The sequence below is a fragment of the Solanum pennellii genome, chromosome 9 (genome assembly GCF_001406875.1).
Source record: "Solanum pennellii chromosome 9, SPENNV200".
Lineage (NCBI taxonomy): Eukaryota > Viridiplantae > Streptophyta > Magnoliopsida > Solanales > Solanaceae > Solanum > Solanum pennellii.
This window is the reverse complement of record NC_028645.1, coordinates 76403962-76419382: the sequence shown is the minus strand read 5'-3', so window position 1 is coordinate 76419382 and position 15421 is coordinate 76403962. Positions and strand designations below refer to the sequence as shown.

Sequence of the window (15421 nt, the reverse complement as noted above, 5' to 3'; positions counted from 1 at the left end):
TTTGAAAATTTACTCTAGCTATATTGATTTATTAGGAGTCAGGAGGATAGAGTTAGTATTTAGACAATTATTTTTGTAGGAATGATTTGGTAAAAATAAGAAAATATCATAAAATAAATTTTTCTATATATTTTATTTTATTTTATTTAGCTAAATAAATAAAACTATATTTAGAGAGAATTTAACAAAGGACCTTCAAGTTCTAATTCTTTTAATAGGTGATATAAGGTTAACTAAAAATAAGTAAAAACAAATTTTGATCATGATCAATAAAAAGTTAAAAATAAAGAAGAGACGAATCTACATTATAATTCTAATAATAATAATAAAATCTTAAATTAATGAGGCATATTGTGATTTTGTAATGCACCTCATATATTATTTATTTCTAAAAAAATATTAAATATATTTGATATAATTTTATAAATAAAGCTATTATTTGTGAAATAGGATTGTGACTTGACTTTGTAGCAAGTCTTGAGGGGTAATTATGTCATTTCAGTAGTGTGTGACACATTACGATTAATATAGGTTCATTATTTATTTATTTTTAGGTGAATGTTTTAGAGGCGTAGAGGCGCTACACATCAGTGCCTCACACGGTTTAGCAGCTTAATCTTTTCGGCTTAACAGAAATTAGAAGAAAAACAAAAAATTTAATAAGAAAACAGATATACGAGGGTTTAAGAAATTAGGAGAGGGGAATACTAAAAACTCTACGCCGGTGACTAAGACGACGGCAGCCCATTTAGCCATGGTTTCGGCAGCAACTTGGATCCGATACGCAGTCGGAAAACTTCAATACTCTGCCTCTATTGGCTGGAAGGTCATCTTCGTTTCCTATTTTGAATCGCACTTCATTATTTACATTCTACGATTGTTGAGTTCATTGTATTGAATCGCCGGGAGCTTTTTTTTACCATCTTTTTTCATGGATACATTATTCCTGTGCCAAACCAGAAGTCTTTTGTCTTTAAACATTTGATCTGATTTCTTTCAGCTTAATGTCAGCTGTATAACTTTATAAAATGCTAAAATGAGTATGCATCAATTTTAGTTCAGAGTTCTGGATTAAATGTTTGGGAGTCTAAAGCTTGCAACCTTAGTACTTCTTTTAAGTAACCTGCTCTTAGAGGAGGGGACAACAAAACCTATAACTAAGCTGGGTTTTTTTGTGTTCCAACCTAAGAGCCAAGAGGCTCCTTCAGGTGGTGTGAACACAGGGGGTATTTGGCCTCATACCAATTTGGAGAGGGAAATATTGTGGTATGAACTGGCAAGTTAAATTTTTTGATCAACTGAACTTGTCCTTATTATAATTTCAAGGAAATTGAGATTTGGTGAAAGGTGGATCAAGTGTATAAAGTTCTAAATTTCCACTGCTAGATACTCCATCTAATCAGTAGAAGTCCATTGGGGAGTGGGATGAGGTGGGGGTCAACACCAAAAATGTCTGAAGTAGGGTGATCACCTTTCTCCCTTCCTCTTTATTCTGGTTATGAAGGGCCTTAGAAAATGCTTGATGTAGCCAAACAAATGCAATAGATAAGGGGCTTATATGTAGGTTTTATGGGAGAATACAGCATCAGCATCTTGTTTGCTCTATGCAGATGATACACTACTCTTTTGTAGAAAGAGTCGAGGTTCTCTACTTAACATTGTTCTTCACATTTTTGAAGCTTGTTAGTACTGCACATTAACATGCTGAAAAGTGTCATCTAGTCAATGATATACCCAATTTGAATGGGTTGGCATGAATATTATATTGTAGTATTGATTCTTTCCCACCAACACATCTGGGCTCCCACTTGGTGCTAAATGCAGGACAACAAAAATTTGGAATGGTATAATTAAGAAGTTTGAGAGAAGTCTTGCCTACTTGACCATTGTAGCATCTCTTGTAGACTCGCACTTGTTAATAGTCTCCTGAACAACATTCCCACCTGCACACTTCCCCATTCCCATTAAGGTGCAGAAACAATGGGACATGATCAGGTGAACCTTTTTATGCGAATGTAACGGCAAGGTGCAAGATTTCACTTAGTCAATTGTTCTAAAGTCGCACGACCAAAATTCCTTGGTGGTCTGAGCATTAAGGATCTGACTACTCATAGTAATGCATGATAATAAGTGGCTATGTAGGTATATTCAGGAGGACCCTTGTCTCTGGAAGGAGATTTTAAGGACAAATCGTAGAGCTCAAAGTCAATGGTACACCAAACCATCAAATACCCGAGATGGCATTTGTGTATGAAAGTTGGGGTTAATTCTCCTGGAACATCCCTTTCAAGGTAGGTAATGGTCTCTGTAACAAATTTAGGAAGGACAGACACTAACAAAGGATTTTACTCGGTAAACGAGAGGCTAAAGGCAGCTCATACGCTTGTTCTCAAATTGAAATAGCTGACAATTTGCTCTGTAAGTCGATTTGGAAAACTCAACTGCCAATTGAGGTTATTTGTCAATCTATTAAGCTTGGCTTGGCTCATGGACAATCTAAGCAAAAGGAATAGACAGATTGTTAACAGATGCTATATATCTCACAAAGATATCATAATCAGCAACCAACTATTTCTCCACTGTGCAATTGCCATAGAAGTACAGATTTCTGGAATATGGTGTACTTACCTTTTGGACTCAATTGGGTCATGCTGTAATCACCTTCTAAATCCATTTTTTTGTCCTTTTAGTTCATACTAATAACAACTGGTAGGTTTCATTAATGCATAGTGGCCTTCTTAAGCTGGGCTTTTTGGAAAGTTGGTAGAGCCATCGGGATAATCTGGAGAGCGATCCTACTTGTATTTTTTAGTGTTTTTGCACCGGAAGAAACTGCAAATATTTGATGGGCTATCAAGTCCAAGTCAGTCCCTTGAGGCTAGGTGTCTCCTGGGTTTTTTTTAGTTGTATTAACCAATCCCTGGTAAATTCCCGTAATAATCTTTTGGACTTTGTTAGCTCCCTGATCTTAGCATCGCCTTTGCTGTAGTGGTGCTGACATACTCCCTTTTGTACTTATTAGCTTTTTTACTTTTTGGACGCCATCAATGAAATCTGTTACTTCATTTAACAAACCCTACTAAGGGATACTGCTCTTTCAAATCTTTTAATGAAAATTAAGTTCGACTACATAGTTCCAGAAACAGGCTCTGGAACAACTTTCATTCTCTCCATCTTAGACTTTGTCCTTGGATTCCTCTTGACAATAATCATGAATCATGAGTAGTTGTATATTTTCTCTGCTATCATTCTATATGTTTGAGATGGTTTAACTAAAAAAAGATTTGCTATATAAGAACATTTTTTGAACAGAATTACCGAGAGTACGAGGTAATTTGCAAGAATCACAGCACAACAAGAAAGCATATAGGTTTCACTCAAAGAGCAATCAAAATATAAGCAACACCAACAACCATTTTTTTTTAATCCAAAAGAAGCAAGGAAACTTTAGTTTAAGAATTCCTCTAATATGGTGTCATAGTGTGACCGATATCTAACTTGAGATGCAATTTTCTATGTTAAAAAGTATTCCCTCAATAGCTAGAAATCAGTAATTACCTTAACTTTATCTACATGTAAATACAACCCTAGTATTTTAGTAAATAATGTCTTGGCAGAGATTTGAACTTGGTGCTCAACGTTAGAAACTTGAGTTCCAGCACAGAGAGGAATAGTAAATAATGCAGGTCTTGTTATTGACTTATTGTTAGAATCCTATAATCACTAGTCTACAAATTCTGAATTGAGGGTAATGATACTGATGGAGTCCAAACCTTCCCTAACTTAAAAGGAATGACGAACCAACTTAATCTAGGAAAGTTTACTACTTGTAGAGAAATTTACTAAAAGAGAAACGAAATGACCTTTTCATAGTGCCGAGATGTGCTAAGCTAACACCTATAAGGTAAAACATGCAAGTCAAAACATTCTAATAACTGTCGCTAGGTTAAGTAAGAAGTTAAGCTGTATGGGATCAAACAAGCTTTGACATGTTGAAATATTATCTGCTTTTCTGCACTTAAAATCAAGCAAGCTTCTATATTTTACACTTGTGCTTACATGCCTTTACTTCTTGAGTACATCCCCCTTGCAGGGGAAGAAGGAAAAAGCTTAACTGGGATTTAATGCTATGCAGAACTACAAAGGAGGTCAAATTACAGATAGAGAATTAGGTGATACCATATGGAAGAACTTCTTTCAGGGCAAGTTGACATGCTTGCACTATAACAAGGGAGAGGAGATGGCACCAACACTAGGAGATCAGAGCTGCACACTTCTTGTTCGGAAGATACCTTGGGTTGATCCAAAGTAATTTCTCCTTTATTGCAATGTGGCCAATTACCTTATGCATGGTTTTCTCCTATGTTGCTCGGACTCTTTAAAAATGTCGATGGATGCGTGTCGGATCCTCCGAAAAGAGTATTTTTGAAGGATCCGACACGGGTGCGGCAACATTGTTGGAGAGTCTGAGCAACTTAGGTTTTCTCTACTTATTGCTGGAATACATTGTTGCTTTATACTAATTCCTTTTATTGTTAGTATCTTCAGTTGTCTAATCTTTAAACAAGTAACAGAGAATTGTCTTACTATTATTTATTATTTTTTTTGTTACTATTTTCTTTTATAACTGCCTGGCATTTTCAACTGGGCTTTTCTTCTTGTAGTTGTACAAGAGAAAACTGTACTTATTTAGGTTTGTAGTATTATAGGGAGTATTTTTTTCTTGTAGCTAATGTTGTGTCTAGGTTCATTTTTGCACACCTCAACTACTCCTCCATGTACATGCTACCTACTGGGTAACTCTGGCCATCAACGTTTAGACAAATGGGAAAAAATCACCCAACTTCCTTTTTAGCTTTGTTGAGGTTTGAGCCTTCATGGTTGATTCCATCTTTGTTGATCGCTAGGCCACACCTTTAGGTATAATATAAAGTTCTTTGACCCACGTTTTGTATGGTTACTCAGCTCAAACTGACTTAATCCTTTTTGTTGTATGTATTCTATCTTCGTCCCATCTTCTATCAGATCAGTTATGGTTGCACCACCCCTTGCTTCAGATTATTTGTGAAACTCTATTATAGTAGCTTTGGCTGTCCAGCCAGTTCCATGACCTAGTAATGTTCGGATCTTCCTTTTTAAGTCCATTTTGATAACATGGTTTCGTGGTAATATCAAAGCTTGTTAGTTTTTGCATTATGGATCATTGATCACACTGTTGTCTTACCAGTAACTGTGAAAGAACATCAAGCTTGGATACAACTTCACTGGCACAAGTTAAAACTTACAATCTTAGAGATATGGCTTCTAATGAACTGATTACCTCTTCTCTTTTTTTAAAAAAAAAAAAAATCAATTAGTAAACATCTTTATTCGATTGAAACAAATGCTTGGTACCAAGTTGATTCTGGTGTTACAAAAAGGTATCCATTCTTCACAAATGTTCTTTCAATAAAGAGTCGTGACTTCTAACAGCTAACCTCATCCTGCAAAAAGTGAGTTAAGCTAGATGCCGATAAACTAAGTGTTGCAAGTCCGGGTAGTACTCATTGCACGAAAGAACTTTTTCTTTTAAAATAAGACATGGAAGAAATTCTATTTATTAAGAACTTAGAATGTTTCAAGAGAGTATGGAAACCAAGAACTAATACAAGAAAAGATTAACATTATGTTTTAGGGTCCTTTTGATCATAGTATGATGTACATGTAATTAAGGTTATTTATGGGGTTTTTTAAATCTTAGTTAACCCTACTTGCATTAATAGAATAGGATGGAGATTATTTGCTTAGAGAATATTGATGTATGAACACTTTTAGTGAGTTTTGTGGGTTTTATCCCTTTATCTCTACATTGGATCGCTTTTGAATATTTCATGGTGAGATTATTCATGCATTAGTTTAATCCTCTTCTCCCTTGAATTTAATCTTGTAGTTGTTTGTTCAAATTAGAGGATCTATATTCTTGTTGGTCTCTAATATACGTCAATTTCTAGATTATTCTTTTTTTCTCCTATATCTTAATCTTCCCTGATTTCTTAGCTATCTCTTGAATTTCTTTATCTTGTATTTTATTTTACATCACTAAGGCACTTGAAATTCAAAGATTGAACATCCATAGACCTTCCTTCGCAACATCTCTGATTCCTTTTGTCGATACAGAAAACAATGCAAGCTGGAATGGTATTAGAAATAATCTTCAGCTCCTTTGTTAACTTTGCAGCCTTCCTTGCAACAAAACAGTTCTTTAGGAGATCTATGCATCACCAAACTCTACCCAAATATCTGCAGAAATAGATCCCACAGATGTCCAGTCACTTTTTGCGGTGTAGAAAGAGCTGGTCATTGTCCTTCCACATTAGCTGCATATGTAGCCCTTGCTGCACAGTGAAACCCCCTTTCTCTGCAGTCTTCCTGTTTTCCTTTTCTTTTTCCTGGAAAATGTGATATGCAAGGAAATCTTACCGACGTAAATTGATGTATGGAGGTGATGGCACTGCTATCTTATTGTTTATGTTCATTTCACTTCGCCTCTTTGATTTAGTTTATTTGTTGGTTTCCTTCTGATGGAAGCAATAATGTGGATATGTCTCTGCATATGTTATTCTTTGCTATTACTGACTTCATATCTCTAATTTTCGTAGGAAAGTATTTGTTGGGGATGTCGTGCTTCTCAAGGACCCTATAAACTCAGAGGATTACCTTGTCCGTAGATTGGCTGCAATTGAAGGCTATGAGATGGTGTCTACCGATGAAAAGGATGAGCCTTTTGTCCTCGAAAAAGATCAATGTTGGGTGCTGGCTGATAATGAAAATGTGAAACCTAAGGTATATGATCCTCACAATAGATTGCTTTTCTTCTCCGGAATAAGGTTCATTTGACTGTATTCTCTCAAATCCTCTCTTGTACAAATCATGGAACTTGTCTTTGCACTTTATGTTACAATTTTAGAATATTTTTGCTTATTGTAGTATGATATTAGTCCAACAATCCCACACAATATGTTGTATCACCCTTGTATTGGGTTTCATTATCTGTTATGACTTATGAGCATCATGTTTTTGTTGTATACTTAAAAGTTTCTGCATATCTGATAGGTGTCTTGATTACTCACTCACTGCATAGTACATAGAAGATACAATTTATTTGCAGCAAAAATTGTATCATAAAGTATAGATATGTGCTATAACTTTAGAGTTTTCATCATAACTGAAACCTTATTTTACCGGTGATCCTATGTATTAGTTTAAGTTTACCCTTCCCTGCAGATTCTTGTACGGCACTTGCATACTGTGAGTAGTAAATCTAAAAAAACCTCTTATTTTGACCTAAAACTTCAGCATTTTCAAATAGTAGAACTCCTTGAATTATGGTGAAGAGGCAAAGTTTATTAAATGAAAAAATTGTTCGATGGAATTCATAAAACTTGAGCTAAATTTTCAGCATTATCAGCTATACAGCACTGTGCTATCCATATTTATAGTATTCGTTGGGCTTTCCTACTCATGCATTAGGGAAGGATAACAACTGTGCAAATATATATTTTTATCTTAATATTAACCTTCTAGATATTTTTCTTATCTCTTCAATAGCAGGAAGCCAAAGATAGCAGAACTTTTGGCCCTGTTTCCTTAAAAGACATAGTTGGCAGAGCTATATATTGCCTGAGGACGGCAGTAGATCATGGTCCTGTTAACAACAGGTTTGTTGTGTTTTAATCTGCTTCGTTATGCATCAAATAGAGCTTTCATTCTGATCATGATTCATTCGTCTCTTGCTTTATCAGTCCGTTTAGCATGGATTTGGATTCACCAGTCCTAGAAGTAGAACTGGATGTTGATGAGATGGCAAAAAGTCACAAAGCATAGGTTGTGCTTTGGATGTGAAAGGTTTTCCTATAATTACTGATTTGGTTGTACCCTCCCTTTCTTGTTTCCTCTTATTAATCTGAGCAAAATTCATTGGGGAAAAAAAATAAAGTTGTATTAGTGATTTTGGTACATTTTCCCAAGTGATGATCTTTTCCTCTTAATGAGTGAACTGTAAAACTTTGAGGTCTTCTGTTCTATTTAGGATGCATTTCAAAGCTGGAGCTGTAGTATGCAAGTTTGGGACAACCTGTAAAGATTTTCAATATGATTCACTTTCATTCAGGCTGAAGCCAATTGACAAAGAGAGGATTATTTTTAGAAAATTATTTTGAGTGATTTCTTTTCATTTGTCTGAATTATCACTGAAGTCGCGATAAAGAGTAGATATGAATCCATAACCTTGAAAATATAATAGGTACAACAATAAGAACACTTGAACACATTTAGGGTGTGTTTGGTACAAAGAAAAATGTTTTTCTAAAATATGTTAACTTGAAAAATAATTTTATTTCTAACTTATTTTTTTATGTTTGGCTGATAGTTGAAAATAATTATCGAGAATATTTTTAGTGTTTGGTTGGTGAATGAAAAAATGTTTTTTAGAAAATATCTTTTTATTTTTGGCTAGCGAGTAGAAAATATTTTCAGGAAAATAGTTTATGACTCGAAAATCAATCTCGATGATCAATCCTGATTTGAAATGCGATTGTGAGAACTGAGATCTGACCTAGGACTTGTTTCAAGCTTTTTGATCTGAGATATGACATTTGAATTGGGATTCAACCGTGACACTCAAATTTAGACACAATCAACATTATCGTAGATTTGGAAAACATTATTCTTATTTTTTAAAAAAAGAAAGTCATTTTTCTTAAATTTGAGGAAACAACTTGATTTGCGAAACGTTTTCCGAAACATTTACTTTTGTTTTGTTTGATAGCTTTTGTAGTTTTGCCGATCCCTTCAATGAAAGCAAATTTTAGCTCCCTGGCCTTCCACATCAACTTCTACAAATTCAACTATTTCTGATTCACCAAGTCGCAAATTGTATCGCATATGATATGAAACTCAAACTTAAGTATTTTAAAGACAATAATAGCTAGTGTTAGGAGTTAAAAAGGATGGTAATTTCACATATAATTACGTAACTAATTATTTTTCAAACATAAAAATTACTACTACATTTTGAGATACCAACTAAAAAGTCACAAATTTGAAAACGCTAAAACTTTCCAATGTTCACTCTTTTTTCCAAAAGAAATCTAATAAATAATAAGTCAATTAAAAAGCTGTAATTCGATCCGATTAAATCCAAAATCCAAAACCTACATGAAAAAAGTAAAATTGTAAGAAATGAAAACTATGAGGGGGTAAAGTGATAGATTTCAAAACCAAAACGGACCGCAATTAACTAGATTTTGAAATTTCATACTTTGCCTTTCTGACCCCAGAAAAATGGTGAATATATAAAACTTCCCCTTATCAGTGTGCAAGATATATAAAAAGGAAACAAGAAGCTTAGTAGAAAGGTGAAAAACGAAAATGCGAAAGTTTGATTGAGACTGCCACACTATTTCTTATGTTTTCTCAAATTCCAAAAATGTCAAGCGCCATTGATTTCACTCTCAAGAATCTTCCAGGTAATTTTTTTTTCTGTTTTTCAATATGTAAGAGCTCCACGTTGGGTTGGGCATAAACATGCACACTGACTGTTTGAGTTAATTTCTCAAAGAGACAAACCATTAATGAAGTCTTTTCTTTTGATTGGGTGAATACAAGAATGCTTCTTCTTATCATTTTTGATGTCCTATTGGGTGTCTACAAGGTGTTTGATGAAATGTTTCTGTTGAAAAAGAGATGACTTTAATCAGTTTGCTTCTTATTAACGGCCTAGCTATGTCGGAACACTATCTAATAAAGAGCAAGCTTAATAACTACTGCAAAATACTCCCTCTTGTCCATGTTAGGTGAGTTGTTACGAGTTTTTTTATAATCCAAAATAAGTGAATCCTTCAAAGTTTAAGGGAGTTGTTGAGACTACTTTATATTTTCTAAGAGAGAAGAGAATAGTTTGGAAATAATCATAAGGGTAATAGTGATAACTAGTCTTTTATTTCATACATAACTAGTTGAGGTCGGCTATTTGAATTCTCTATATCCATTTTGCTCTGGTTGGATGCTTTCATTATGATGCTTAGTAGTTTGTCATTTAATAAAGAAGAATTTAATGATGTTTATTATTGATGCTATTGATAAATAAATACATAAGCTAGAATTCCTTGCGTGTTTCAGAGTCAAGATGGTTTATTTTTGGCTGCATTTGATTCGGCTAAAGTGGTGGAACTGTTTTAGAACAGTTTGAGCAGGTGGTTTCATTTGCATTGTTCTTGAAATAGTTTAAATGTGAAGGTTTTTCTAGGTGCTGTGGGGTTTTAAGGTGGCAAATATGCCGGATTATTGGTGTGTATGGCAACTTATTGGCTTTTCTTGGAGTAAAGTTTTTTTTTTTTCAAACTCTGCAAGTTCCTATTTAGTGGAACTTATATTTTGTTCCGATTCTTTTTAGTTTCCAGACCTTTCCAATTTTACTTTAAGTTCAGTAGTTCACACATCAGCTTGGTCACACGTAAGCATAAACTAAGAAAATCTCATAGATTCCCTGGTCATGCCAAGAACTCTTCCAGCCTCTTTTTCTTTCGGTGAGGTGCTAGCAGTGTCACCGATCTTGTCTAGTTCACAATATATTTCCGTAAGCCCCATTTTTCGTTGCCTTTACTCTATTTCTAGAACTCTTTGCCCCTCTCTTTTTAGTGTATGATATGTGCATCGTTGGTATCGATTGACATGGTGACGTTAGGGTTATTTTCATTGCAATAGTCGTTTCTGTTATTTTTAATACTAGTAATTCTTGTAGTGACAACAGTTAATATCATTTTTAAAATGCAAATGTTTCTTATAGAAGCAGAATTAATGACTTTAACTTCTTATTTCTAGATAGCTTTAGGACATATGATACATAAAATGTTAGGCATAGGAGGGAATCTGATATAACATTGTACAGTTTTCCCAAAGAGTGTTCTTTAATCGGTAAATGGAAATGCTTACTTGGAAGAAGATGTAAATAAAGTAACTTTTCTGAGATTATACATCTTATCCCTATACAGTTGTGATCCTATTCTTTAGTCAACCTTCCACATGGAGCTCAACATAGTTTTAAGCTTCAGCTGCATTGTAAGTGCATCAGTCGTGACCTACATGTTGATCACTCCGTTGACAAAGAAACAGCTATTTAGTAACATTCTCTTATGCATAAGGTCTTTTTTTTTTTTTTTGTATCTGTAAAATCGAATTTAAACACTTACATATGTGCTATTTAGAAACATTCTCTTATGCATAAGTTAATTTCTTTTTGTATCTGTAAAATCGAATTTAAACACTTACAAATATGCTATTATACTATTTCAGGGTTTAAATCCCCAGAAGGCAGATGTCTTCCCTGCTCAGGACTGTCTGGGAGGACAGTCACTTCTCATGGTGAATATCAGCAATTTTCCAAGGTCAAGATTTTAAACTTGAAATCTCCTTACAAAAGCACATCTTATATGTGTAGTGCTAGTAGCTTCAGCAATCATAAAAGAAATCCAGATTTTTCGAGGCAAAACAAGCATGGTTTCTCAAGGGGGCGGAACAGGCAAAATGAAGACAGAGATGGTTATGAAAATATAGAAGAATCAGAAATGCTATCTTCAAGAAATGGGCCACTGCTTACTACATCAAACACTTCGAAATTCCAAGCTACAGCCACTCCAGGTCCAAGGGAAAAGGAGATTGTTGAACTATTTAGAAAGGTCCAGGCTCAGCTTCGGGAAAAAGCTGCTATCAAGGAGGAGAAAAAGTCTGAAGAGTTGCAAGGAAAGGGTAAAGAGAGTGAAACTGTTGATTCCCTTCTCAAGCTTTTAAGGAAACACTCAGTTCAGAAAGGGAAGAAAACCAGTAGCAGTAGAAGTAGCAACTTTGTCCTTGACCAGCCAGATAAGAGCAATGTATTCTCTGAAGAGAGAGCTAGCAATCTCACTGAACTAAATAGCAATGTGAACCATGTGGCACAAGAAAGTGGCACCCCATTTGTTAACCGACCTAAGTCAAACTTCCAGCGTAGATCTCCAGTTCCGCGAATCAAATTTCAGCCTATTTATCACGAGGGAGGTACTGATAACCCTGTTGCCTCTTCTGCTACAGGTAAGATGGAAAAGGACATACATCTGGACCTTGAACTTGGGCAAATTCCCAGAAGCAAGGTTGATTCTGACCCTGAGCCTATTTTCTCAGATAAGCATGTGTTCGATGAGATGGCTGGTGATAATACTGCCAAAATGTATGGAAGTGTTGATGCTAGTGATGATGAAGAACACAATCACGTTGGACACGATGAATTAGCTGAAATGAAGCTAACAGAACTACGAGCAATTGCAAAGTCCCGTAGTTTGAGGGGATACTCGAAACTGAAAAAGCTAGAGCTCATTGAGTTGCTTAGTGCTGATCAAGTCTGATATGGTTTACAAGTAAAATAAAGGTTGATGTAGAATTTTGTTGCACATTCTTCGTTTGCGTGTTGCATAATGTTCAACTTACATAGTACTTTTCTCTTGATGGCGGTTTCTGTGGTCGAATTGGACAATTTTGTTTACTTCATCTACGTAGCGATCTCTTCCCCTGATATACATATTTGTCTAACTTTTTAAAATCCTTTTTGTGTTTCACATTATTTTTTATGTTCATTATACTTATTGGTGATTCTGAATCTCTGACAACTGTCAAGTAGCGTATCTTGGACTCTTATAACTTCAACAAAATCTGCTGTTCAAAGTAGAGAGACATCATCGCACATTCAGTAGTGCAGGTATGAGTGAGCATGTTATTGTTCTGAATTGTTCATTTTAGAGATTTAGATACTTGCTAAGACTATAATGGGATGTTATTTTCTCCCCTTTCGTAATTCTGGCAATTCAGTTCAAACAAATGTATGTGCTGCTTGTCTTGATGCTCAACTATTCCATCACCTGCTGTTAGAAGATTCAACTCTCCGTAAAATGTGTTGTTAAGGTTACATTCGCTATGTTTAGTGTTGCCTTGTTGCTGAACCAGGAAGGGAATGAACCAGCTCATGATTTATGGAGTGGTATTTGTTCTCATGTCCTTTCCTATTTCATTTCATTCCTCTTTGCAACTGTTCTTCCCCGAATTATGTGCAATCTCAAAGTCTATTATCATCATTTTAATGGTATTCATGCTCTGTTTCAAGCTTGATGAATCAAAATGGAGTCATTGTTGTATGGAAGTTGAACGATGATTGCTGAAGTGTATACTGTTCATTGTTGAATATAACTGAATGCTAGATTGAGTTCAGTTCATTTCTGGCTGTAGTTTATGGTGTCTTTAATTGAAATGCAACATAACGAGTAAAAGTGAACGAAGCTTATAAATACAAAGCTAGGCACCATATATAGCCATATTATGAAAAGTGAAGTTGCAAGAAGTAAAAGAGAGAAAAAATCTTGTCTCTGCTTGTTAAATGTTGATTAATTGAGATCTGACATCCATAACATTTTATTTTCCTCAATCTATGGAGTACACTTCACATCCTTCAACACATCAAGAACTAAATATTTAAAATATGATCAACATAGTATTGAGATCTAATATTGAATAAACTAAGAATTACAACACAATTGAGGATTAGTGTAATATCATATCAAAAGGAATGTCTTTTAACTAAACCTCAAAATCTGAATCTCGAGTTGATTAGAATTACTTATTTATAGATAATAACCTATTTCCTCGACAACGTGGGACATTTGACATAATTTTTTGTTGAGCAAACAACAAATAAATGTGAATCTACATTGGATTGATTAACGTACGATTGGCTTTATATATGTCGTGTAAGAGACAAATTCAGACCAAACAAGGGGACACTCTGCCCATGAGCCTATGCGTGGAATCTTTAAAACCCTTCGTACATATATATTTAATACAAGAATATATTGCAGTAATTAAATTTCATTTTTAAAAAAAAAAAAATTGCAGCAATTATTATATATATTTATTATTCAAATTCTTTAGATATCACAGTTTTTCAGTGCTTGATTATATTACATTATTGTGGTCCGTTAGACTATGGTCGATAGAAAAATTAGTACACCTTGAGACATAAATAAATTATTGTTTTATTGGAAAAAATTTTGTCCACGTTCAGAGTTTATTAATTAATGACAAGGACGGGCTAATCAAGGCCTCACTTAATAAGATTTTATTGAATATGTTATTATTGTTGTTGAGATATACAAAACTATGTTATGAACTTTAATTTAAATCTAAAAATATAATTTAATATGTATAAATAATCTTACATTGAGCTAATGAATCAAAAAATATAATATATAATATAAAATTTATAAAGTTTAAATTCTAGATATATTTCCGTATATCCTAGATATTTTCCCCTATAATTCGTACTTATTTGTACAAAATGTGATGCACTTGTTATTCACAAAATAATTAGTAAAATTTTAATTATAATTCCATATTTTACTCCACAAATATACTTCCTAGAAATCAAGGTAGCATAACTTAAACGACACATATGTTGTGCTATTATTAAAATCTATAATGTCACTAAAAATCATGCGGTTACAGAAACTAGAAAAGATTAACATTTGGCAGCTATTTAGACTCAATTGGTGGAGCTAAAATTTCATTACTTGATTTTAAAAAATAAAAATAAAAATGCTAGAGTACTGTCACTCAAGTAAAAGTTAATTAAGCAAATTTTGAAGATGATAAATTAGCCTAATATAAAAAAGTTATAAGGTTTTTTTTTCAAAACAAAAAAATCCTAGCAAACACCTAAGATGATTTGCAATCACTTTATAGTTAGTATTTTCTTTTTTCACTTTTAATTATTCACAGTCTCTTTTTAGAGTTAAATCATACGAACTTGACTATCATTTTATAATCTATTTTTTTTTATATTGATATGCAAAAAATTACAATTTACAGTATTTTTTGTATTAGTTTTTGAATATTTAAAATTTTTTGTTTAAAATATCGAATTATATAATCTAATCTAACTTTAAAAAATAAATCAACTTATCTTTGAAAAACGTAATATGATAATTAAAACTGGACGGACGAAGTATACAATAAAATTAATCGAGTTAAAAAGTCATCGTTTTGGAAGAAAAAAAAACATTAACCAATTAACTTTTTGTATAATCTTATTTTTTTTAGTCACTTTGTTATTTTGCGAACCGCCGTTTACGTCATGGTTCTAATTATTTGTATACGACCCATTGAAGTTGATAACAGAATAATTTTTAATTTTATCCCTTTACAGATAGCAAATAATTATTTTTATGACAATAAGAAAAGTGGTTGATTGCAATACAAACTAAAATATTTGATCTTACCATATAAAGATGTGCAAAATTAATTTGAAGGAGCTCAACCTATATATATATATATATATATATATATATATATATATATATATATA

General features: G+C 33.6%; 2 protein-coding genes across 4 annotated transcripts; both read left to right on the top strand.

Annotated features, from left to right (window-relative positions):
- The first annotated feature begins 581 nt into the window (after window positions 1-581).
- LOC107029142 lies at window positions 582-8189 on the top strand. Of its 2 annotated transcripts, none has more exons than XM_015230482.2 (5): window positions 582-826; window positions 4136-4308; window positions 6639-6822; window positions 7591-7697; window positions 7782-8189. In XM_015230482.2, the coding sequence occupies exons 1-5, from the start codon at window positions 755-757 to the stop codon at window positions 7861-7863; spliced, it is 618 nt and encodes a 205-aa protein (XP_015085968.1). In that variant the 5' UTR covers window positions 582-754; the 3' UTR covers window positions 7864-8189. The 2 variants fall into 2 exon arrangements, with proteins under 2 accessions (XP_015085968.1, XP_015085967.1); XM_015230481.2 differs by having other exon boundaries at window positions 7588-7697.
- A 1143-nt stretch (window positions 8190-9332) lies between these two features.
- LOC107031775 (rho-N domain-containing protein 1, chloroplastic) lies at window positions 9333-12644 on the top strand. 2 transcript variants are annotated; one of them, XM_015233247.2, is made up of 3 exons: window positions 9333-9506; window positions 11332-12105; window positions 12196-12644. In XM_015233247.2, the coding sequence occupies exons 1-3, from the start codon at window positions 9446-9448 to the stop codon at window positions 12414-12416; spliced, it is 1056 nt and encodes a 351-aa protein (XP_015088733.1). In that variant the 5' UTR covers window positions 9333-9445; the 3' UTR covers window positions 12417-12644. The 2 variants fall into 2 exon arrangements, with proteins under 2 accessions (XP_015088733.1, XP_015088732.1); XM_015233246.2 differs by having other exon boundaries at window positions 9337-9506; window positions 11332-12644.
- The last annotated feature ends 2777 nt before the right edge of the window (window positions 12645-15421 follow it).

What these genes read in the sequence shown, in the direction of transcription:
- LOC107029142 (XM_015230481.2), top strand. Translation starts at nt 755, where the DNA reads ATGGTTTCGGCAGCAACTTGGATCCGATACGCAGTCGGAAAACTTCAA. An exon ending in ATGAAAATGTGAAACCTAAG is followed by an intron (nt 6,823 to 7,587) that starts GTATATGATCCT and finishes TCTCTTCAATAG; the next exon opens with CAGGAAGCCAAAGATAGCAG. An exon ending in CATGGTCCTGTTAACAACAG is followed by an intron (nt 7,698 to 7,781) that starts GTTTGTTGTGTT and finishes TTGCTTTATCAG; the next exon opens with TCCGTTTAGCATGGATTTGG.
- LOC107031775 (XM_015233246.2), top strand. Translation starts at nt 9,446, where the DNA reads ATGTTTTCTCAAATTCCAAAAATGTCAAGCGCCATTGATTTCACTCTC. An exon ending in CACTCTCAAGAATCTTCCAG is followed by an intron (nt 9,507 to 11,331) that starts GTAATTTTTTTT and finishes ATACTATTTCAG; the next exon opens with GGTTTAAATCCCCAGAAGGC.